The 24,705-nt window shown below is 39.1% G+C and overlaps 1 protein-coding gene across 3 annotated transcripts; it reads left to right on the top strand.

Annotated features, from left to right (window-relative positions):
• The first annotated feature begins 8,053 nt into the window (after positions 1–8,053).
• Positions 8,054–17,596, top strand: LOC149943252 (uncharacterized). Of its 3 annotated transcripts, none has more exons than XM_090177643.1 (8): positions 8,054–8,272; positions 8,516–8,635; positions 8,710–8,833; positions 9,696–9,779; positions 12,664–12,799; positions 13,531–13,664; positions 14,963–15,122; positions 17,391–17,596. In XM_090177643.1, exons 2-7 carry the CDS (start codon positions 8,528–8,530, stop codon positions 15,115–15,117), a joined length of 741 nt encoding a protein of 246 aa, XP_090033769.1. In that variant the 5' UTR covers positions 8,054–8,272; positions 8,516–8,527; the 3' UTR covers positions 15,118–15,122; positions 17,391–17,596. The 3 variants fall into 3 exon arrangements, with proteins under 3 accessions (XP_090033769.1, XP_090033767.1, XP_090033766.1); XM_090177641.1 differs by lacking the exon at positions 17,391–17,596 and adding an exon at positions 15,199–17,360; XM_090177640.1 differs by lacking the exon at positions 17,391–17,596 and adding an exon at positions 15,195–17,360.
• The last annotated feature ends 7,109 nt before the right edge of the window (positions 17,597–24,705 follow it).

Below are 24,705 nucleotides of genomic sequence, written 5' to 3'. Positions count from 1 at the left end.
TGAATCAAACAATTCAAATGACATTGCACTTTCATTTGTCGCTTCCAGGAATTCCCGAGAACTCCATGAGAATAGCAGTATCGTGCACGGTGCACCATTTAACTCCTGCTCTATCTGATTTAAATGCAACTCAAATTATTCCTGACATTAGTATCGACATGGATTCTCCACTCGCTCGAGAGAACGACGATCAGAAAAATCGTGGAAATTTCATTGAAATCCTAGAATTGTTAAAGCGCATTTCACCTGACTTAAAGAAAAAAGTAGATAGCATGCCCAATGTAGCAAAATATACCCACGGATCAATACAAAACGAGCTTATTAACACTAGTGGTGCACTTGTTCAAAGAATGATTATTCAGGATATTAATGATTCGGGTGGTTTTTACGCAATAATTGCTGACGAAACTAGGGACAAAGGCGGTGTAGAACAACTAAGTGTTTGTGTTCGATTTACCACCACTAAGGGAGAGGTTCTTGAAAGGTTTTTGTCTTTTGTTGATTTACATAAATTTGACGCTGAATCTTTATCTTCCGCGATTATTAATATTCTTTTATCAAATGGGTTAAAAATATCAAACTGTGTAGCGCAAACATATGACGGAGCGAGTGTAATGAGTGGAAGTAAGTCGGGAGTGAACATTAGGATTAAGGATGCTGTGGGTGGGATGTGTCCATATGTGCACTGTTACGCCCATCGCCTAAATTTAGTTTTGGTGGATACCTGTAAGAATGTACCAATAATTCGTGAAACACTTGGTTTGTTACAAGCAATTTATACATTTCAAAGTAATTCGTCACTTCGAAGTGAGTATTTTCAAGAGGCCCAAAAAGAGCTTGAATACGATGTAATATTAAAATTACCCCAGAGTTGTGACACTAGATGGTCCAGTAAAAAAAAAATGTATACATTTTTTTAGAACTAGATATAATGCTGTAGTTTTAGCTTTAGAAAACTTAATTGAAAGTGGTAAATCTGAGGAAGCAGCCGAATGTAGAGGGTACCATTCCCAGCTTCAAAATTTCAGCATTTTATTAATGGTCGTAGCATTAGATGAGATTTTAGGCGTAACAAATGTGTTGTCTGAATATTTGCAAAATCCAAAAGTAGTTATAACTCAAGCCGTAGCAATTTGCGGTGCCACAATAAAAAAGTTAGAAACAGACCGAAATTCTGAAAGATTCGATCAAATTTGGGATGTTGCGAAACAATTAGCTCTCTCAGCCTCAATTCCAGTACCAGAAAAGAATAGTTCCGTCAAAGTACCCATGAAAAGAAAAATTATTCAAAACAAAAGGTTAAAAGGTACCATAATAACGGGTACTATAGGAAGTCGGGAAACGGAGTTCAAAACTATTGGCGACCAACTTAAAGCAACTTATTTTGAAATTTTAGATAGATTCGTATTAGAAATGAAAAAAAGATTGTTAGAAAATTGTTCTATTTATGAAGAACTTTGCGCATCAGACCCAAATTCGAGCGAGTTTTTGAACGTTGAAAAAATTACTGCGTTTTGTCAAAACTACCAAAGATTTAATTTTGAAATGGAGTCTCTGAAAAATCAGGTCAACGTTGCTAAAATGTTATTTAGTACCAAAAGCGGTGAAAACATAAACACAGAAAGTTTGCAAACGCAGCTTGAAACCAATGAATATCTTAAACCTCAAAATTTGCAAAATGTTTCCGATTGCTATAAATATTTATTGACATACGAGCAGGCATTCCCAGATCTCGTAAAATATTTCCAAATTGTATTATACATACCTGTTGCTAATACTATTTCAGAGCGTAGTTTTAGTACACTTAATAGACTCGAATCATTTTTAAGAACAACAATGTCTGAAAATCGATTAACAAATTTAGCCTTGCTCTCTATAAATAGAGATTTATCTAATAGGTTAAGAGACAATCCTTTGTTGGTTGTTGACGAGTTTAGTAAAAAAAAAAGAGAAGAGTGCAATTTATACTTTGAGTTAAATTTTCAAATTTTTAAATATGTAGAAGCTATAAGAGACATATTGGAGGGCAGGCCACAGCTGCCACCAAATTATAAGGGGTAACTAAAATGGTAAGGGCCACAAAATTCTTAGGGGCCACAAAATATTTAGCCCACCCGTGAAAAAACCTTAGCGCCGCTACTGAGGGCAAATACCAAAAGTAAATGGGGGAGAAAGTCTGGCACTTGGGTCCAACCACACGACGTCTTATTTGAGGGGTTAAATTTTTGGGCTTCGGAAATGACTTCCCCCTTGCCTCTTTATAGGGACACAAAGGTATCGGTTGTACTCCGCCACGATGAAAAATAGTTATCCATGAAATACGTTAATATTAAACTTTTGGTTTCGATAATTTGGTTAATTTAGTTCCTAAATAAAGTAGATATATGATAGAAACTAAATTGCGACATTTAAAAAATAATAAAAAACTTTTGAAAAGAAATAAACCGTAACTAGAATAACGCTCACTTCAATCGTGGAGAGCGTGGCGCCATCTAAGAGCAGAGATCGGGACTAATTGGTAAATCTACGATGTTAAGGCCTAACAATTTGCAAGTTTAACTGAAATAATAGCTATAGCTACGAGCTTTTTTTGTTTATTTTACAATTGATATAGTAATTATTAATTAAAATCAACCGTTATCGAAGGAAATAATGGTCAGCATTTGACAGAGAGACTACTTGAAATCGCGAGGCGTTGACATTTTTGCCAGGGAATAAAATTCAAAATTTTCATCTTGAGCGCGGACCGGAATACCACAAAATGCATTACTTCGCGCGTAATGTGCTATCCTTATTGGTTAGAAATATCACGTGATCACTAGCTCTTTAAAAAGGGTGTCAAGAATGGTGGAAGGTAAAATCTGAAGGCAGGTATAGACTTTCTCCCCCTATTTACTTTTGCAAATACCAACTTGTACTAGTCCTTCCATGGTCTAATTAATGTACTTCACACAGGGATGCCCTGTTTCCGAATATTTGCTTCGGGCGATTGTTAAATGTGCTCTGGTGGCGGAGTTAGGAACTAACGGAAAACTAGGGTCAACCGGAAAAGAAGGAAAGGGGGGGGGGGCATATCGATAAACCAAGCAACATTTAAATTTAAAGGGAATTAAAATGTGGATAAGCCTTGGTTATATTAGTGACTCATTCTATAGCCAAGATAGCAATGCTGGAATCTATTGACGCTAAGTGATAGTGCTATTAATCGGCGTCGACCGAAATCCGAAAACCAAAATTTTACGTTCGACGTTATTTTCGCGTAAATGAAAACCAAAAAAAGTGTATAAAAAAAGAAACGGCGGCGCGCCGTTCTTTGCATTGGCGGCGGCGATGGCGGCATGCGCCGATTTTCCAACAATCGGCGGCGGCGCGATCGGAGCGTTCAAAATTATCGGCGGTGGCGACGTTTAGCGGCGGCGCAAGCCTCTAGCCAGAGACATCTAGACCAGCGGTTCCCAATTTTTTTTGTTATGGAACCCTAAATTATCCACCAAATTCTGGCGGAACCCAAACCCATTTTTTTACATATCTTAAAATACTCTTGACACAAACAAAGATGGCCGCGCTGCGAATTCTCGGAACCCCTGTGACCCTTCCGCCTTGCCAGATCAATCTCGCTCTCCCTCCGAATACGCTTCGCGTGTCATGGATAATCAGTTACAGCAGTCAGCCTCCGCCGGTTCCCATCGTGCACCGGAAAATTCCGCGGATCCTATCCCTCCGTTTCTTCAGGCACCATACTCTCCAGCCCACTACAATACTGTTCTATATGACACTCACATTCCTACCCCCAGTTCCTCCGTACTCACGTATCCTACATTCCCGGCTGTATTCCCTTCATCTACAGAGCGTTTTCATTCGTCGCAGCAACCAAACAATTGCTATCTACCTCAATTTATATTGTCTTAAAATATTCTACTTACAAAACATTGACATTTTTTGTAATAATTTTTTTTGAAAGCTGTTTTATTCAGTAACCGCGGAAGTACTCCATGACTAGCTCCTTCTACGACTAAAACATAAAGAATCCTACATTACCATGCCAAATGGGGGTGCATTTGACCCTACCTGCCCCCCAATTCCGCGGCTCCTGCTTTTATTTAATTATGTAGCTGACATGGATATTGAAAGCTTAATATGTGTTTTTATATTAAAAATTCAATCTCTTGTCCCCTTCTGACAGAGGACGGAAAACACAACGCCATCTACATTTTAATTGAATTAAAAAAAACATTTATTTGAACCGAAAGTAGGGTAATATTTAAATAATAGTATAATATTTTTTAAAGATTATAAATTTTTAATGGTGTTTATAAATTATAAAAGAGTTAAACAGAAACCAAGAACTTCCTCTAGATGCTGCCAGCAACACAGTATTATTGCGTAATACCTGGTAATACTTGAAACACATTAATGAACAAAACAAAAAGTGAAAAGAACGTTCAATGTAACTTCAGGGTTACAACTTCGCTACCCTACTGCCCACCGCATTACCTGCAACCACCTCACCATTACATACCTGGCCGCCCTCTTGTCTCCTCCATAACGCCCGTAGCCTTCGCACTTAAAAAATCAACGAAGAACTCTATTTACGGGTTTCTACGCTCGACACTAAATTTATCTCTATCACTGAAACTTGGTTTAAAGATAACCTCCCTGATGCTGAACTCGCTCTTCCTTCATATGTACTATACCGCTCGGATCGTCCGACTTCCACGTCCGGGGGAGGTACCACCATCTACGTCTCCTATGAATATCGATCGTGCCCAGTTTCTGATGAGTTGTTATCGAATTCCTGCTCATCTTGCAAAATTAAACCTTATAATGGTCTTGATCACACTGCTATTAAGCTCCACACTCTCCTTCTTGGTCGTGCTGAACTACTTTAGACCACTGCGCAAGCAGATGACGACTTCCTCGATGCATTAACGCGAGCATTAACGCCAACCTTGGAAATAACGGTGGTTAGGTGGTCAAAGACCAGTTTATTAATTGCTCAGACCAGTTTATTTATTCAAAATTTGGGGGGTCACTGGTCACCGTGTCCAGTTTATTTGTTCGAAATAATATCAAATAATAGGAGATGATCAGTTTATTAATTCAAAGTTTCTATCAATTTTGATTTCCCTATTCACCGGATTTCTATCTACCGCGTACTACTGTCGCGCGTCGAGGCATTGCAGAGCAGAGTACCTCGCTCGCATCCCTCGGACGAGTCAAACTGTCGAAGCCCCCTCTGGCCTTAAAGCCTTGAACTCTCAATCCTCTAGTCTTGCGTTCCCCGGAGTACGTTAGGCTACGCGGTAACGGACCGAGGACTCGGGAGCTACGGGGCCTAGAGTAGAGATAAAGAATACTTTAAATTACGAGGGACTTCTAGGCTATGGCAGCAGTCTTATATGAGATAGTACTATATAGTACTATTCTTGTGATATTCATAAAATAAAGTTAACTATTTTGAATACGTTTAAAATTAATGTTACCAACATAATCTAACTTCTAAACATGTATAGGTTTTTTTAGGCTTATAAAATGACTTTAGAACATTTTATATGAGACCAGTTTAGTAATTCATAAGCTAGGGGGTCACTGGTCATAAGGGTGTGGGGTGGCAGAGTGGTTAGCACTTTCGCCTCGCAGCAAGAGGAGCCAGGTTCGATCCCAGCTTGCGACACCTTCTGCGTTGAGTTTGTAAGTTCTCTCCCCACTTGTTTAGGGTTTCCCCCCGAGTTCTTCGGTTTCCCCTTCCATAAAAACTTGTTGAGGTTAACGGTAATAGTTAGTGTAGGGGGCTGTTGGCTCGTGTAGCTTGATAAGCTTGCCACCACCCTCCTACGCATTGTAACCCGGCCACCTAAACTAATGGCTTTAAAAGTCGCTCGATAACTTAGGCCTAAGGTGGTGCCAAGGGTATTAGCCTAGCTGATTATTTATTTATTAAGGACCAGTTAATAAAAATACCTTATTTCCAAGGCTGATTAACGCAAATTTTATCCGTCACCACTCGGTTTTCTAAACATAACGACAACACTTTGGACCTGGTGCTCTCAAATGATCCGCTGCTCGTCTACTATGTCCAATGTGTCTCCCCTCTGGGCAAGAGTGGTCACCAGGTGGTCTCTTTTAAGCTGCGTCTTCCACTTCTGAACCCCAACTTCCTGTTGCGCAAGAGGACTACTACAACTCTGACTACGGAAATCTGAATAACCATCTCTCCAGGGCCGCTACAGCCACATTGTGTCAGTTTCGCTCATGCATTTCGCCCGCGGCCGCAAGACCTCTAAGCACGGCCCTGAAAGCCACAAAAATGGTTTCACGTTTTCACGGGTTTTCATATGAAGAATTGAAGACCGCTTGAATCGCCTAGGCATGCAGTCACTGCAATCGCGCCGTCTACAGGCGGATCTAGTGGAGACATTCAAACGTGTACATGGACTTTACTCTATCAACCCGGACCTTTTTTTTTCGTATAACTTGGAGTGGCCGAAATGCTCCGAAAATTTTCAAGACTCGATGTGCTTCCACAATTCGGTGAACTTTCTTCACTCATCGGATAGTTAACCACTGGAACTCCCTCCCTACTTTGGTTAAAACGTGTTCCTCCGTCGGTGATTTCAAAAACAAATTAGACAAACATATGGGTTGGGTTTGAACTTAAACTGTGTACTTCTTTCATTGTAACCATTGCTTTAAATGTATTTCTTTGTCGCTGATGCTGGCCCAATAAGCGTCCACGCTTGTATATATTCCAGTTCAATAAATTATATTATATTCTGTAGCAGACATCAGTTCATAGGCGCAACCTCGGAGAAGCTAGTGCCGTTACGCCACCTAGAATCGTTTCGGTCGCGAATATGGTAGCCACGACCAACTTTGATCTAGCGCTATACTGGCAATAGATACCTGTATGATTTGAGCGCCCCTAGCGGAATATTATTATTAGAATAGCTTTTGTATTGAAGCTAATATAAAACAAAACTATAGGAGTTCAGCGCCACTCTCGTTATAGCGGGAAAAGCCTTGCTCGCGGAATTCCGCCAATTGGCCGCTATAGCGCGACATCAAAGCGGTCCCTTGGTCGTGCCACAGCTAACTTCGATCACGCGTACCGCGCTTTAGCGGCCCCGTCAATCGCCTCGCATCTTATGTTAATTTGCGTGTATGAATAATCCCGATAAGGGCGCTACATACGACCAAAAACCTACTATCTCCAAAGGCGGGGAATACAAGCGAAATTGCGGGAAAATGTTTTTTCTTCGGTTTTCCACTTTTCTTTTTAGAAAAAAACAAAGTATAGTAAGTTAAACTATCTTTTCTTAATATATTTATGTATAATTCATAGTTTTAAAAAATATTACATTATAAATATTAAATGAAGGAAAAGAGAAGCGTTTTTTACGCGAAGGCGCCATATTAGAATACATCGTTTTGAAGGATGTAGAGGTGTTTAGAGCGTTTTGAAGCGTAAGTAATGTCTTTCTTAAACTTTATAAATCTTTAATAATAACATCAAACCTTAAATTATAATTTCTTGCGCTTATAATATATTTTAACTTAATATTATTTAAATAAAAATGTTAAAATAAAATATTTACCCTGAAGTTACATTGAATCTTCTTTTCACTTTCTGTTTTGTTCATTAATGTGTTTCAAGTATTACGCAATAATACTATGTTGCTGGCAGCATCTAGAGGAAGTTCTTGGTTTCTGTTTAACTCTTTTATAATTTATAAACACCATTAAAAAATTATAATCTTTAAAAAATATTATACTATTATTTAAATATTAACCTACTTTCGGTTCAATTAATTTTTTTTTTAAATTCATTTAAAAAAGTTGTTTTTAGTTGATTTTTCCTATCTGGCTAACGTTAAATTTTGGTCGTAGCTGAGCCCCTGGTGGGGAAATATATACACGGTAAATTCAGACAATTTTCGGGGCTGCTAAAGCGCGGTACACGCGATCGAAGTTGGCCGTGGTCGTGCGGTAGCACACTTTTATCCCATTTTCTTTTCTACAGCAAGACAATATCTCTGATTATACTCTTCCTGAACGTCAAATCTATCAGTCCGCTAATTCGTTAATCGTTAACTTTAACAGAAAGTACAACCTATTTGTGTTTTCCGCGTGTTAGCCTTATTATATTATTCTTCTGAAAAGAATCAGGAGCTTGTGGACAGTTTGTCACATTTTTCTTAGTGTTCATTTTGTCGATTACAACACTTTAGAATAATTTAATTAAAAGAACTTTGAGATTTGTTCAGTTAGTAATGTAAGTATTACCGTTGAGCATGTTCAAATTTCTCTATAAATAAGAAACTATATAACAATTAAATACAGTGGAAATTGATTAAGTATTATACACTATGGAACAAAATACTAACATTTTCTTCTGCAACTTACCATTTCTTATTTGGAATTTGATTACCCCATTTTACAAAAATTGATCTGCTCACTCTCAATTTATATTCTTTGAAATTAAATTAACTACAAAATATCTTTTGTTTAATAATAGCAATTTTTGGTCATGGCAACATTTACAAGAAAGTCAGATCCTATGGTATCTTGTCCTTATAATGCGGCTCATCGCATGTTGAAGAGCAGGCTTCAAATGCATATCGTTAAATGCAGAAAGGTGAGTTAATTACCTTATTAACATATCAATGTTTTTTCTTTTCTTAAGTTCAACCCTTTCTTGAAATTTATCAGGACAATGTTTCTATGGAAAAGAAGACCTGCCCATTTAATGCACAACATGTTTTAGATCCTGAAAGATTTAAGTCTCATATTTCAGTATGTCCAGATCGAGCTATGGTAGATCGCCAGATTACAGGCAAGTTTTTTTTGTTTTGATGTGTATAATTATTTTCTCAAGTGTCAGTTAGTTGAGGTAATTTCTAATATCTAAGTGTCAATTTAGAACTTATGTTATGCCCAAAAACGTAACCGCCTTTAGTAAGCAAAAGTTTGCAACTTAAAAAGGAATTATTTTACAAATACGTTATTTTAATGTTTGTTTTTGGGTTCTTACTTAAGACCTAGTCAGACAAGAAAACTTTGTTAACGATTACAGGTCACAAATGCTTTTGTTGGCTAAGTTTTATGAAGGGCCGGTTTTTGTGATGGAGCTTAGATGGAATAAGTAACTTTCCTCACTGGTTAACTTTGGAGATCTTGAATTTATGCAACGTGTTTTACAAAGTAGTAGAAATGAGTTTTTGGCAATTAAGTTCCATTTAAATGTTGAATGTGTCTTTATTGTATTAGCAAAAGCGACAAGAGACCCAAAAGTCTGTCAGCCCTACGTTTGCGCCTATTGAAGTATCTACTGTGAGCTAGTCTCAACATCAACTACAAATCCAACTAGATAGCTATGTATTGAAAGCGTTCTCTTTGATCTATGGGCTAATTTGTCTTGCCGCGATTTAATCCCTTTTAAGTCACGCATAGAAATACGTTCTAAAACGTCACACTTGGTGGTGCTAGAATGAAGAAAGTTTTAACACTTCTACTTCGCAACAAGCTTTCAGTGGCAAATATAATGATCAAGCACACTTGGGTCTTATGTCGCTTTTGGTTATCACCTAAATTTTGTAGTTAAATATAAACCTTAAGAAATTTAGTCTAAAACCTGTACATCTTGCACATCTGTTTTTAATAACACTTACTGACTGTTAACTTTTTTCTTCAAATAGCTCAAAATCAAAATGAAAATAAGTTTAGGGGATCCATTTCTGTACCAATGTATCGTTCCCTGGATCCGTCTACGGAAGTGTGGGGTGAGTTGGTGTGACACTTTCACCATTTATGATTTTTTAATTGATATTTGGTACGTAGTTTTTGTCTTGGGGATTGATTAGATATAAAATAAAGAGGTGGAACTTATTATTATTTAGTGGGGTGGCAAGTCAAGCACTTCAACCTAAGGTCCATTGTGCATCCCCATACTGGGTGACTTAAATAAGTCCTATTGCTGACACAAAGCTTAAAATCTGCCTGGCCGTGATGTTAGAGACATCATATGTCTCCAACCAGTGCATACCCAAATGCTCAAACCTCTGGGCTGCATAGTAATCGCAGCTACAGAGTACATGTGAGGCAGTTTCCTCCTCAGCTATACAAGCTCTGCAAATCTGGTCATCGCTGACCCCAATAAGAGTTAAATATCTGTTTAGATGGCAATGACCTGTAAGTAGGCCAATAACCATCCTAATACTAGCCCTAGAGAGCGAGAGTAGTTCTCTGGCTCTCTCCCTAGAAGGGCCAAGAGTAAACTCTTTGGCCTGCCTTTGACCCTCAATCTCGGACCATTGTCTGAGTTGACCATCTGAAATAAACTTGGAGATCAAGCTGCGTACAAGTCCCCGGGAGATGGGGAGAGCAGGTTTCGGCCCAATGAACCCAGCCCTCTCACCTTTCTTGGCCAAGGCGTTGGCCCTTTCGTTCCCAAGATGCCCCTTATGCCCAGGCACCCAATAAAGTTGAACTTTATTTTGCAACCCAAGAGCACAGAGGAGATTCAAGCAGCTAAAAACCAGTTTAGAAAGAATACTATACTGGCTGAGAGCTCTAAGAGCGGCCTGGCTATCCGAATAAATCTGGATAACCTTCCCATGATACCCCTGATGTAAACAGGAAGCAAGACAGCAGCAAATGGCAAAAATTTCTGCCTGGAATACACTAGTGTATCCCTAGGCTTTCATAGAAGCCAAAATTATTAGTAAGGCAATACATCCCCACACCAGTGCCATAGTGGTACCGAGGGTCAAGTTACTCCACTCCACACGGCTAGGGAAGTTGACCTCTAAAGGTTTACTAAAGTGTAGTTTAGTAACCATCATATGAGAACCCATTGTCAAAATCGGCATCTGATTGGAAATATCCGATAGAGCTTGGTGTGGCTATGCTACCAATTATTAGCCTTCCACCAGCCATTTTGGTTAAGCCTATAGGCACCTAAAAAGCACCTTCCTCAATAAAAAGGTGTAGAGGAAGCATATTCAGGAGAATTTCCAGAGAAGCGCTTGGGGCTGTTCTCATGGCTCCTGTAATGCCGACGCAAGCCAGCCTTTGTAGAGTGCGCAGATCAAACTGCACAGTCCTTAAAGTAACTCTTGGCCACCAGACCACAGCTGCATAGGACAGGATAGGTCTGATGATCATAGTGTACAGCCAGTACACAGCTCTGGGGCTTAGGCCCCAGGTCTTGCTAACTGTACTTCTAGTTCTCCTAAATAACATTTTACCCTTCTTCGCTATATAGTCAAAGTGTGGTTTCCATGTTAGTTTGTTATCTAGGATGACCCTGAGGTACTTAACCTCGGTACTCTCCACTAGGTCCTTTCCAAATAAGGAAATACCCTCGAACATGCATTTTATCATGCACCAGCTCTCAACTGATGCTAGAGCCCTCCTCATTACATCCTTCACTGTTACCGGAAATTTCCCAGTAATGATGATAGCAATATCATCAGCGTAACCGAAACAGCGGCATCCTCCCCTGTTCAACCTCCGAGCAAGTTCATCCACCACCAGGCACCAAAGAAGGGGAGAGATAATGGTTATGAATATCTTACGACAGTTGAGTGGATGCTCTTGAAGAACTTGTAAGAGGGACGAAAACGATTGGTTACTCGGTGCCCGGAAGGTAACTTGCGCGAGGGCGAAATTTTATGGCGAGCATCATAACGACCAACAGCGGCCTTTAATATTTGAAACCGCGTAAAAGCTTAGATACTGGTACAGCGTGTTTCTTGTGATGGAGCGGCCATTGGGTGCAGGATCCAGGGCGGGAGCAACATGAAGAGAGGCTTCCATGGGCGATTCCCAAACAGTTTGTCCACAGAGAAGGTGCAACGTGCCTCAAAGTTTTTAGAATAGAGAGACTGGTGTGAACTGGTTCCAAGGAAAGCGCGATGTTGATGACGTAGTTGGGGAAAGACCAGAGTGTGAATTAATATTCCTGAAGTAATAAAAGTATAATATTTGTTAAGTATTGTTACGTTGGGTTTATTTTAATATAATTTCAGACTAGTGGAATGAGTTTAGGGCTACTATGGATTTGTAGATTTTTTACCCTCCTTGGCCAGAGTGTCGGCCCATTCATTAATATGACCAGGCACCCAATAGGTTGAACCCTATTATGGGTGGCTAGTTCTGAAAGGAGATCCAAACAACTAAGAACGAGCTTAGAATTGATACTGATTAAGAGCCTTAAGGGCAGCCTGGCTGTACAAGAAAATCTGAACAGCCTTGCCCCAATACTTCTTCTTAAGACAGATGTCTACACAGAAGCAAATGGAAGAAATCTCTGCCTGAAAAACCGTAGCAAAAACACCGAGGCTCTCGAGAAAGCCAAACTTCTTAGTCTGACAGTAAACCCCAGCCCTCACCCCCTGAGGGAGTCTTGGAGCCATCCGTGAACCAAACAATTTCACCCTTGGTTCCAAAAACTGTGTTGTCAGTTCAGTTTAGGCGACTTTGAAAATAAATACTAAACAGCTCAGTAATAAAGAGCTTGAATTTTCAAAACATAATTTATTTATCTGTTGATCAGAATGAGATCAATTGTGTCAGCAACGGATTTAAAGCAAATCTGAGTCAAATAAAAAATTTAATTACTCGCACTGTTTTATAACAAATTGTTTATATTTATATTTCCAGAACTCAATGAGAAGCCAATAGCTGGTTATGAACCCCAAAAACACCTAGCAAACAAAGCCTTTTTAGTCAGAGACCTTGCTCATCAGAAACCAGCTGAAAGGAAAAAATTTTATAGAGAAGCTTTCCTAGAAAATAAGTAAGAATTTGTATTTTAAAAGCGGTAATTCAAGTTGTAGTTCAGGCAGGATGAATGGATCATAATGTCTAGATTAAAACCAGGGCTGTGCGAGTACTCTGTCTCGAGTCAGAGTCGATTACTCATGCTCTTACTTTAATATTGTTATTTTATTATTCAAATGGATTTGCGAGTCCTTCGCCAAGGCCTTAAAATTACTCTGGAGTCCAATTTTTTTAAACGAGTCTGTTATTTTCTAACGAGTCTGCCGACTTCTTTTATTTTTTTTATTTATTTTATTAAAAGACCCGTATTGGTGCTGAGGTAGGGTTCATGCATTTTCTCTTTTTCCTAGTCAAAGGTTGCGTGATTCACATGGCTCGTTTGAGCCGGTCTTAGCTTTGGTTTTACTTAGTCCTGTAGAAGTGGAGAGAAGACAATTAGAGTTAGTACTCTAATTTCTGAGACTCATTCTGTACTCTATTGAAAATTCAGGACTCGTGGCTAATTCTTAAGGACTCTAAAACTAATGAGTACTCGAAAATGGGATTAGAGATTTGGCGAGTCCAATTTTTTTTACTCTTGACTTTTCACCCAGGGATGCAAGATGTGAAGAAATTTGATAAAGAAATTTTAGGGCTTTTAAGTACTTACCAAATTATTTTTTTATTATTGTTAACCAAGTAGTGATTTATTTTTATGACATAATTCTGTCAGTGTATTTTTATGAACAGTTATTTTAACTTTTTTAGGGATACTCCACTGCAAGCCAAAACTGTAGTACCAGTACCAGCACCAGCAACAGCAGTACAACCAATTGTTAGAGTTCAAGAAAATTTGAGACGTCCTAGGCAAGATGCGCAAATTCTTCAAGATCACAACTTAAGTAAAAAAAATCACTTCTATAACTTGTATTGTGTATTAGGCCTAATCCCTAATCAGTATGCTTAGTGTTTTGTATTCTTAAACCAAGTTTGTTGTTCCAAATTCAATTTGCTATTCTTGGCTATAGCGTTTTTATGCTCTGCTATTCTTAGCTTTCTCGAGGGTGTTGCCTTAGTACCATGTTTAGTTCGGCTATGAAATTAAGACACCCGTGGTGGCCATGTGCTTATTTCACAGGATTGGTTTGCGTTTTCACTCATGATTTGTGACGTTAAATAATAACATGGCGGCCGTTTCAAAGCGTTGCTTAACTACAACGTAAGCCTACCCATACCAAAAAATAAGTTGGCTTTTAGTTTGTATTTAGTTGGTATACACATTTTAGTTGGTATTAAGTTGGTTTTAAGTTGTCAGCATTTTTCAATAAACTAGTTAAAGGGGTAATAAGTGGATATTAAGTTGGCAGTATGGTTTCAGTTGGTATTTGTCCCAAATACAAACTTAAAACCAAGTTCCTAGACCACTTAATTTTTGGTAAGGGTATAGACCAAGCACCCATGTGATAAATGCTCAAGGTAAAGATAGTGATGATGCCAAAACAATGTTTCACCCTAAAAACTTGAAGCTATCAGTCCATTGCAATGGTTGGCATTGCATGTTTCTGTATATTTAGTATATTCCCAGAATAATACAACAGACTGTTTGTATGAGGCTATGTAGGATGCTGCATTGCCCTTATGTTTATTCCCTGTGTCAGGGTTGGGTGGTTTTAACAACACTGGTTTAGGGTTTAAACAAAGTTATTTTTTTTTACTTTCTTACAATTTACCCAAAATTATTCCCTATTATTTGTACATTTTATGACCAAACATGATGAAACTCAAACTTGGCCAAAATATTTCATATATCGAAATTAAATCGGAAGTTTGTTTCTGGCAAGACTTTTGATTATTACAAAACAAAATAAATCTACAGCTAAACATTTTAAAGAGATATACTATTTATTTTAACTGTCAGAGTATTGCGAAAAGGCTGATAAAAGTTTGAAATGAATGAGGCACAGAGGAAGCATCTAAACTTGTGTTTTGTTTATAGTCTCTAAAATATTGTACTTCACTCCTAACCTTTTTAAGAAAATATAAACTGAAATTATTTCATTAACTTTTGAGAAAAGTAAAATATAAAGCATTTTAACCTTGAAGATGATAAGGGCGAAGTAAAGGAGATTGTATCAAAAAATATTATGGTAATTAGGATGATCAACTTAAAATTTCTAATTTATCTCTTATTAATGTTTAGGACAAGTATCTGGAGCTTGCTCAAAGTCAAGGTTAGCTGCAAAATTCTCAAGTTCATCTGCCGCTAATAATACTTTAAGTAACAATGTGAATGCGTTATCCTCTGGTTTGACCTCGATTAATATTGGAAGAGGCAGAAGTTTACAAGAATACTAATTTTGGTAAGATTTATTATGAAATATACGAAAGTGAAACCATAATCAGTACCAGATTTACTGAAAGTGGAGCCCTAGGCAGATTTTGGTGGGGGCCTATGAAATGAAAGCATAACAACGCAAAACTTGCATGTCCTGAAGAAAAATCCATTGATTTCATCAGTGGTGGGGGCCCATAGGCCTAGTCCTTAATCCGGCACTGACCATAATAAATATAAAGGTAAAAATTATTTTCTAAAAGCTTTTTAGCGAATATGTTGTCATAGTCTTATTAAGGAAAACAAAATGGTAGGATAAAATTGAACACCATTTTTTTGGTTAGAATATAGTAGATCTAGATTCAAAACCAATTAATACAATGAAACCCATATCCAGTGCTCCATTGCTGCGTAGTCCATCCCTTGCTTCCATGTAAAATGTTGGTATATTTTATGTTTTGGGGAATGATTCCTGCCCTTATAAGGGGCATGTAAACTAGTCAAGGTTGGGTTGGTTTGGGTTAGGTCTGTAATTTTGGGTTCCAAATTAATCAACACTAATAATTGTCCAGCTTTCTTTTCAGTTTAGAGGTATAAAAAGATATATTGCTGAAAGAGTTAAACATATTCTACTTATCTGCAATGAAACTCGTATCAGGCACTCCATTGCCGCTTACGAGGAGACTACCCGAGGTGATTATCACCGATTTTGTTGAAACTAGCTGGGTATGTAGACCTTATGGTAATATGAAATTTCACCAAGGAAAAAGCAATGGGCATTAATTTTGCCATGGCAACCGAAAATGTTTTTGACAACACAGTATGTATGTCTTTTCCATTGACAATAACATGGGAAACAAAAAAAAATTCAAAATTGACAAATGAAATTAATTTTATGATATTTTGATGAATTTTGGTCAATTTGATCAAAATATGTAAAAATTGTTCAGAATCGGTAAAAATGGAGAAGCGAAATATAAAGATAAAAAAGTTGGGTTTGCCAACTAATCACCAAATCGAAGATAAATGAATTTTATCAAAATTAATAAAATGGAATTTAGTTGTTTGAATTTGATCAAAATTAATAATTTTAATTAAATTATTATTATTATTTTTTAACGGGGGACCTTAGCTGTGCTCAGATTCCCATGTTATAATATACATACTGTGTGTTCAAAAACATTTTTGGTTGCCATGGCAAAATTAATGCCCATTGCAACTTTTCCCTTTGTGAAATTTCATGTTACCATAAAGTCTACATATCCACCTATAGTTTCAACAAAATCGGTGATTATCACCTCGGGTAGTCTCCTTGTTAGTCCATCCCTTGCTTCCACTTAAAATGTTTGTGTATGTATGTGTTGGGTAATGATCTCTGCCCTTAACAGGGGCATGTACAACAGAGGTGCCATGAGAGGGAATGTATATATTTGAGGTGCAGAATGGTAGGGGGGCTTGTTTTACTCTTTGTTCATACAAGGATATGATACTCCCCCAAAGTTACAATATACCGAGTAATGTATGGACCTCTGTCTAAGGTGCTAATGGTAAGTTGATTGGTAAATTACCTCGACACTTTTTACAGCTAAATAAAAAATAGCGAGCTGGGTTACTATTCTTGTACTAGGCCTGCCATTCAATCTTATGGCACTGAATACACCAGGTGTTATGGGGAAGCACATGCTGATTCAAAGGGCACTGTTGAAACTGTGTATAATTATTATATCTTTGTTGTTGCTAACAATGTTTTTTTACCAAAATACCGCTGTTTCTACTCCTGGTATTCATTAAAATTGAAGATAAAATATTTTCCACGCTTCAATTTAATACAAATTTTAAAGTATTTCCCCATGCCTAAGTGTGAAGATGGTGACTAAATGTTTATTAAAATAAGTGGCAGTGTTTTGACATTTTTTTCTATTGCGTTATTATTGCCAAACTCAGTGAAAAACTTGCTGTAGTAAATCTTTGTTACTTATGTAAAAAGATTGGAATTTTTTTTGCTACCTGATTTGGTGGAGTGATGTGCAAATAAGTGCCACAGTTTAAAATTTAATCATAAATATTCGATATTTAAGAGATTTTTCTCACTTGTGTATATTATCACAGATAATTCGCTACAACTCTCCAGCAAACTGGTGTAAACAGACAGCACTGAAGATAAAATATATTTTATTTTGACGAATAGAATCGTCCCTCGTAAATACTTTCAACTAATGTGATGCCCTACTATTACTCTGCGATTTCCTTATGCTCTTATATAATCTGAAATTTTTATTTTAACCTTTTTCTCTAGGGTTAAAGCCAAGTTCTTTTTAACTACAAAATGGACAATTATTCCTTAAATAATCTGTAAACGTTAAACAAAATTTCATCCGGATTTATTTTTGTATTATTTTAATAACCATAAAATAATGGATAATTATTCCATTGTAAACTATAATAAAACAACTTTTCAGGAAAAGTTCATCCTGACTAAAAGATGTAAAATAAAAGTTTATATTAAAGAATATTAAAAAGATTTTATTCTTAAAAATGAAATGGAAGTTTATATATGCATGAGAATTACATATGAACCTCGTTTTGGAAATTTTCTTTGAGCTACTCTAGGTTTTCCTTGATGGTGGACAAAAGTACCAAGAACCTATAGTTTAATTTAAAATGTTACTGGAAATCATGGATGGATTAAGACCTTGTATCAAAATAATATAATAAACTTAGCAAATCTCTTCCATCATTTTAACTAAACGTTCTATTTTGTTAATGAAATCAATTTTCATGCCTTTTACTGAAGTTGACCGTTTCCAGTAATATGTTGTTAATGCCCAAATAATTACTGTACATCTTGGTCTGTGTAGCTAACCTTATTGTGTTCTGGGTATAAGCAGTTTCATCAACACATAAGGTAACAGTGAGGTACACATGAACTCCCATCAATTTATCCAACATAGTGAGGCTAGAAGGTGGTTACTCTTGTTACAACAACTACTCTTCTTTTCATTTGATATTACACTCAATAATACCACTTAATGTATACTAAAAAAAAATTTGTTTTATTTTATGTATAAAAGTATCAAAAGTATTTCTTTTTTGTCTTACATTTTCATGCAAAGGTGGTTTTGAAGCATTAGTTTTAGGAGTACTTTTTGATTGATAGTTAGGCCTTTACGAATAAGAGATGATACTTGACTTGCTTAAGGTAGGAATTCTAGCTTCATAAAGTGATGAGCTATCCCAAATATTTTGCAGATAACTTATTGTGAAACCATAATTAGCAATTACAACAAAGCTTGTGTTTATATAAAGACAAGGAGAAGAGAAGATAAATTGGTAGTGACGTCAAGAGAAACTCCCATTTTTGAACCATTGTCTAAAATCATTCCCAGGGGATTTTAGAAGTATACTATTTGTGGGATATTCATCCCCAACTTAATTCGACCACTTGTTGCTCTGAGATTCTCTTAAAATAAACTAAATAAAAGCTTATTTGATTGGATATCCCTTTCAGTTTACAAAACGGCTTTACAAAGGGGACCACGCTATTAACTTAGGGTATTATATATTCATAATATATTTGGTAAACAATGGCCTCAAATTAAATTGGAGGAAAACCCAATGTATTGTCTTTTCTAACTTCGGCAAAATAATACCTGGAAATATGTGCAATTTAAAAATATTAAATGACGTAGAATATATAGTTACAAATATTTGGGAATATGGTTCGATAATAATCTCAAATGGAATGACCACGTCAAACAAGTATGCAAAAAAATAGCTAGCGCCTCCTATTTAATTTTTAAACATAAACTTATATTCCCAAGATCAGTGTTATTCCAAATTTACTTCAGTTTCTTTCACTCACATTTAAATTACAGCATAGTAGCCTGGGGTAACCCTTACCAAAAAATAAGTTGGATTTCAGTTTGTATTTAGTTTGTATACACATTATTAGTTGATATTGAGTTGGTATTAAGTAGGCTCAAGTTGTCAGCATATTTCAAGTTACTATTAAAGGGGTAATAAGTTGTTATTCAGTTGGTAGGAAAAAATGTTACCCCCCCCCCCCCTGTTTCTAACCTGGAGGGGGGACTTTCCCGTACAAGAACCTGGCCTAGCCTTCAAGGGTCTACCTCTGGCAAGACCCAGTCGGTGAAGCAAGGGTTCAAGGGGGATAAACCCCTCAGTAAAACTCAAAAGCGGAATCGACGCCGCAGGGAAAGATTGATGCAGGAGGAGGTCCCTGGTAAGGACGACCCCCGCCATCATTTTTAAAACGTTCCAGGGAAAATGACTCCCCCGATTCCCAGTCTCAGGTTTCCAAAAAGGTGAAGTCTCACGACCAAACCTATAGCGAAACCTTAAGCTCCACAAAGATGGCCATCGTTAAAGAAGGCTATCCTGTGAAGACCATCTCCGCAGAGGAAATGGGCACCATCCAGCGTGAGGTCCTGAAGCGGATAGATGGGTCACCTTCGGGAGACCCTCTACCTCGTTTTGGGAACTTTCAGCTGGTTGGGGGCGCCATTCACTACCTCTGTAAGGATGCGTTTACGGAATTGGTCTCCGGGGGGGGTCACGGCTTTCAGTAATGAAGGCCGTCGACCTACCGAAACCTTTCAAGGTAGCCTTCCGCACCAAGGACGTCTACACCAAGGATGGCAATGTCCTCCTTCGTAGACTCAGGACCTACAACAACGCGCTAAGGAAGGTCGTAAATAAAGCCGATGAGCCGACTGCCATACGCTGGATCTTCCAGGTGGATGGAGAGTCGGTTAAGGCTATCAAGGAGGCAGGACACCGAGCCTTAACGGGTCTGGACAGTGGTATCTTTAAGATACTTCATGAACCTGACCCGACAGCTCCGGTGGATCCTGTAAAGGAGGGTGGTTCAGTCGAACCCTCTGCCTTGGAGATCTCAAGGATGGAAGATGAGGCTCTGGCTGGCGGGGACTCCGGAGAGGACATTCCAATGGAAGATAATCTCGTGGAGGAGCTAAAGGCCTTTGCTTTGTCGGACACCGACGAGATCAAAGAGGTTGTACCACTGGAGGGTGCAACAGGGGAGCAGGCTAGGGATGTAAGTCAGACCGGTGGGTGTGTTGGAGTTTCCACAAACACAACCACCACTGTGTCTGAATAGACATCTAAGGCCTGCAACCGAGCTCACCTTAAATCAAGATGAGTGTAAAGGTGCTGCAAATTAATTTGCACCACTGCGAGGCAGCCACTGCAGTTCTCTGTAGGAGGTTCGCAAAGGAGAGCTTCGACGTCGCTCTCATACAGGAGCCATGGACTGCCAATGGAAAGATACTTGGTCTCCAAAATGCAGGTAATATATTCTATGATTATAACTCTGCTACACCCAGGGCTTGTGCACTGACACGCAAGGGCATTCATGCCCTTCCGCTCTCAGTGCACACCTCCAGGGATATTGCCACGGTAAAGCTCATCACGGAAGGTGGGGAGGTTACTATGGCATCGGCATACCTACCATACGACGATGCTCTCCCCCCTCCCTCGCAGGGGGTGACCATGTTGAGTGAAGTTTTATGACGGTACGAAATTGTGGACGAAGTATTTGAACAAAGTTAAATTTAATAAAATAAACTTAGTTAAAATATATATTTACAACAAATGTTACAAGTGCCATGAGAGACAATAGTTAACAGTTAAATTTTAAACATAATACCAGGCAGATGGGCACAGCTGAAGTGTGTGACTGAAGCTAAGAGTTAAGAGTGAGGTAAGTAGCTATATCTGCATGGCTTTATATACCAGAACATACTGATGGTGGCGCCACCAAGCGATCGTTACGCGTACTGTTTTTATAAACAAATATGTTCATAAGTAAATTAGATTAACATAAGTAGATAGTTAGATTTTAGTAATGCCAAAGTAATGGAAAACTATGTTTACCAACACTCCCCCTCTTTGGTATACCCAATACGATTTCAGGAATGTAGTTGTAATAAGTTTACACAGTTGTCAAAGTTCGCGCGATTTAATGTCTTCGTAAAGATGTCTGCCATGTTCTTCTTTGATTCGACGTACTTCAGCTCGAACAGACCGTTGTCCAAGACATCACGGATAAAATGGTATCTCACGTCGATGTGCTTCGATCTCTGCTTCTCGACATGGTTCTTTGAGTAGAATATTGCAGATTGACTATCGCTGAGGATGGTTGGTCGATCAAGAACAATGCCAAACTGTTCCAGCTCCTTGAGTATGGGTAATAGCCACAGGAGTTCTTTCGTCGCTTCTGATAATGCGACTTATTCTGCCTCCATTGTTGATAATGAGACGGATTGTTGTTTCAATGACCGCCATGCGACTGGGGAAAAACCAAAACAGACGACATATCCACTGATTGATTTTCTGGAGTCTCGATCGGAAGCCCAGTCGCTGTCGCTATAAATAGTCATATTAGGTTTGCCGATTTTATTATATGTCAGACCTTTCGTTGATGTGGTTAAGAGATAGCGTGTCAATTGGACTAAACGACACCAGTGTACGTATCCAGGATTGCTGTTGTATTGTGATAACGCTATCACTGAATAAAGGACATCTGGTCTCGTCCGTTGAGCTATGAAGAGTAGGCTCCCAATCAACGACCGATAAGGGAATGATTTCATCCTGTCTATTTCCTCTTCATCAGTTGGGGAGTCATTCCTGGTCAGGACAGTACCCGCAGGAATTGGTAGGTAGACAGGTGTTTCGGTCGTTATCCCGTAGTTTTTCCCGACTTGAAGTATGTAGTTTGATTGATGCATCCTGAATGAGCTGTCCGCCTGGAAATCAAAGTCGATTCCCAGTAACTTCCGTATCGGGCCGAGTTGTTTGATTTCGAATTTTGACGAGATTCTCCGGAACACATCATTTAGGGAGTCTTTGTTCTTAGTCAGCACCACCAAGTCGTCAACGTAGACCAAGACTATTGCTTGCATTGGTATGTAATATACGCAGTTAGTTCCTATTAGTGATCTAAAGCCCAACTCATGAAAACATTTGTCCAGTTCAACAAACCATTGGCGCCCACTCTGTGGTAATCCATAAAGGGCTTTCTTTAGGCGTAGGCAATGCGTTGACGTCTCTGCTATCTCGAAACCAGGTATTTGTCGCATGTATACCTCCTGATCCAAGCTCCCATAGAGATAGGCATTCTTCACATCTAAGTGGCAGTGTTCCCAACCTAGACAAGTGACAAACAGAACCAGAAAGAGTCGTATCAGGCTGAAGCTTACGACCGGGGCAAAGGCATCTTCGTAGTCAACTCCTTCGACCTGGTTGTACCCCTGGGCTACCAGCCGTGCCTTATATCAGGTAATGCGCCCCTGACTATCTTCTTTTAGGGTGTAAACCAAACGACATCCAACGATCTTCTTTGAAGTCGGTTTATGGACAATTTCAGCGACGTCTCGCACGTTGAGAGTGTCCACTTCGGCCTCCATGGCCTGTTGCCATTGTTCTGCTTGGGGTGATGAGATAGCTTCGTGATACGTCCTTGGGATCTGTACATCAGCGTAATAAATCTCAAACCTCTCACCGGACGTGTCTTGCAAATGGCTCGGGTGAGTTGGTTTGTTTTGATCCTGCTCGTCTATGAGGTAAGAGGCCAATGACGCTGTGATGGTTTTTCTGGAAAAATCAAACAATGATTTATCATATGCCTACCCATTTCCGCGGAAATATTCCTCCAGTGATTTCCACGATCGGAACTGCTTTCCGTCGGGAGTGTAGTAGTACACATCCCCTACTCCTTTAGAGGCTCCAGACTGACGTATACGGACTTCACGTCTCCAGCCCTGAGGTAACGTTGTAGCTGACGGTTGAGCCCTAACCTCTTGAATCGTAACTTCGGGCTTGTCCTCCATGTCAGTGGGCTCAGGACATATATTGGTCTCCGATGTTTCATCTTCCGCATCTGACTCTCTTACCTCATTCTTAGCAATGTGGTCTTCATTATCAGGTGCCCATCGGAATTCAACGAACTCATCATCAGATAAGTCATGTTCAATGTGGTTAATCCCGGCTTTGCTCTCGTCAACTCGGACGTGTTGACTTTCAACCACCGTGTTATTGTCAGGATACCAAACTCTATATCCTTTCGTTCGGGTGGCATACCCTACAAGTACTCCCATCTTAGCTCTTCGTTGGAATTTATTGCGCCGTTGCTGTTGAGGGATATGGACATATGCTATGCTTCCAATACGTCGAAAGTGAATCGAGCTCGGCTTCCGCCCCATCCAAATTTCCAACGGTACTTGGTCTCCGAGTTTATCATGTTTAGAATAATTTCTAACATATGCGGCAGTCTGAACCATCTCCATCCATAGATTGGTTGGTACTCCGAAATCTTCAAGGAAAGTCCGTACCATGTTGAGAAGTGTCCTATTAATACGCTCAGCAACCCCGTTCATGGCAAGTGAATAGGCATTCGTTCGCTCGTGTCTCAGACCCTCTTTGTCACAAAAGTCATCGAACTCCCTTGAACAAAATTCCAACCCATTGTCGGTACGAACTGCCTTGATACTTTTCCCGGTTTGTTTCTCAACAAATCTCTTATACTTCTGAAAACAAGGTAACGCTTCATTTTTACGAACCATTGGATACACTGTCAAATATCGGCTCCTGTCATTAATGAACGTGATGAAGTATCTCGCTCCCCCTAGCGAGGGTATCTGTACAGGTCCCCAGACATCTGAGTGTATCAGCTCCAGCAGCTGTTCGCTCTGGATCTGGGCAATAGGCTTATGACTTGTCTTCGTACTCTTGGACAAACTGCAGGCTTTGCAGTTCTCCAATGATCCCTTTAATGGACCAAGACCCCGTAACATCTCGTGTGAAGCCATAAACTTAACATCGTTCTCGTTCAAGTGACCTAAACGGTAATGCCACAGATTAAGCTGACTTACAGTTGCCGTTGCCGCTGCATAAGACTTAGTACTCTTCTTGTCTTCCCCATCTGGACCATTAATCATGACCTGTGCGTCCACCGCATACAGGTTGTTTTTCGACAACGGGGCTTGAAACGCAAATGATCCATTAAGGAAATACGTACGACAGTTCTTTTTCTCTCTACAACTCCTGTATCCGGCTTGATCAAGCAATCGTTCGGAAATCAGGTTTTTCCCCATTCCGGGAGAATACATAACGTCTTTAAGTCGAAACATGTTACCTATGTCGTCTTATATCTGTATCCAGACATCACCACGTCCTTCAATTCGTGAGGTTCCTTCGCCAATTATAGCATCAGATGTGAAAGAAGTAAAAGTGTAAAACCACTCTCGCTGATTGCAGAAATGCTTGGTCGCTCCAGAATCAAGAATCCATTCTTTTGAAGCCGAGTTTGTGCAAAAGGCCATAGTCAAAAATGCGCCTCTTTGTGTTTTCTCTTTCTGTTGCTTCGGATTCTTCCGTTGTCGGCAATCGCCGGAACGATGTCCTTGTCTTCCACATTTGTGACATTCACCCATGAACGTTCTGAACTTGTCTTTAGTGGATTTACTTGCCGAAAATGCATTCTTAGTAGATTCCTTTTGCAATCTCCTCCCATATTCTGCGACCAAGGTTTGTTTTATGCGCTCTGGTTTGAACTCTGAATCGTCAAGTTG

This window comes from Leiobunum rupestre, chromosome 6 (assembly GCF_980474605.1).
Source record: "Leiobunum rupestre chromosome 6, qqLeiRupe1.1.hap1, whole genome shotgun sequence".
Classification (NCBI taxonomy): domain Eukaryota; kingdom Metazoa; phylum Arthropoda; class Arachnida; order Opiliones; family Sclerosomatidae; genus Leiobunum; species Leiobunum rupestre.
This window is presented reverse-complemented; position numbering and strand designations above follow the sequence as displayed.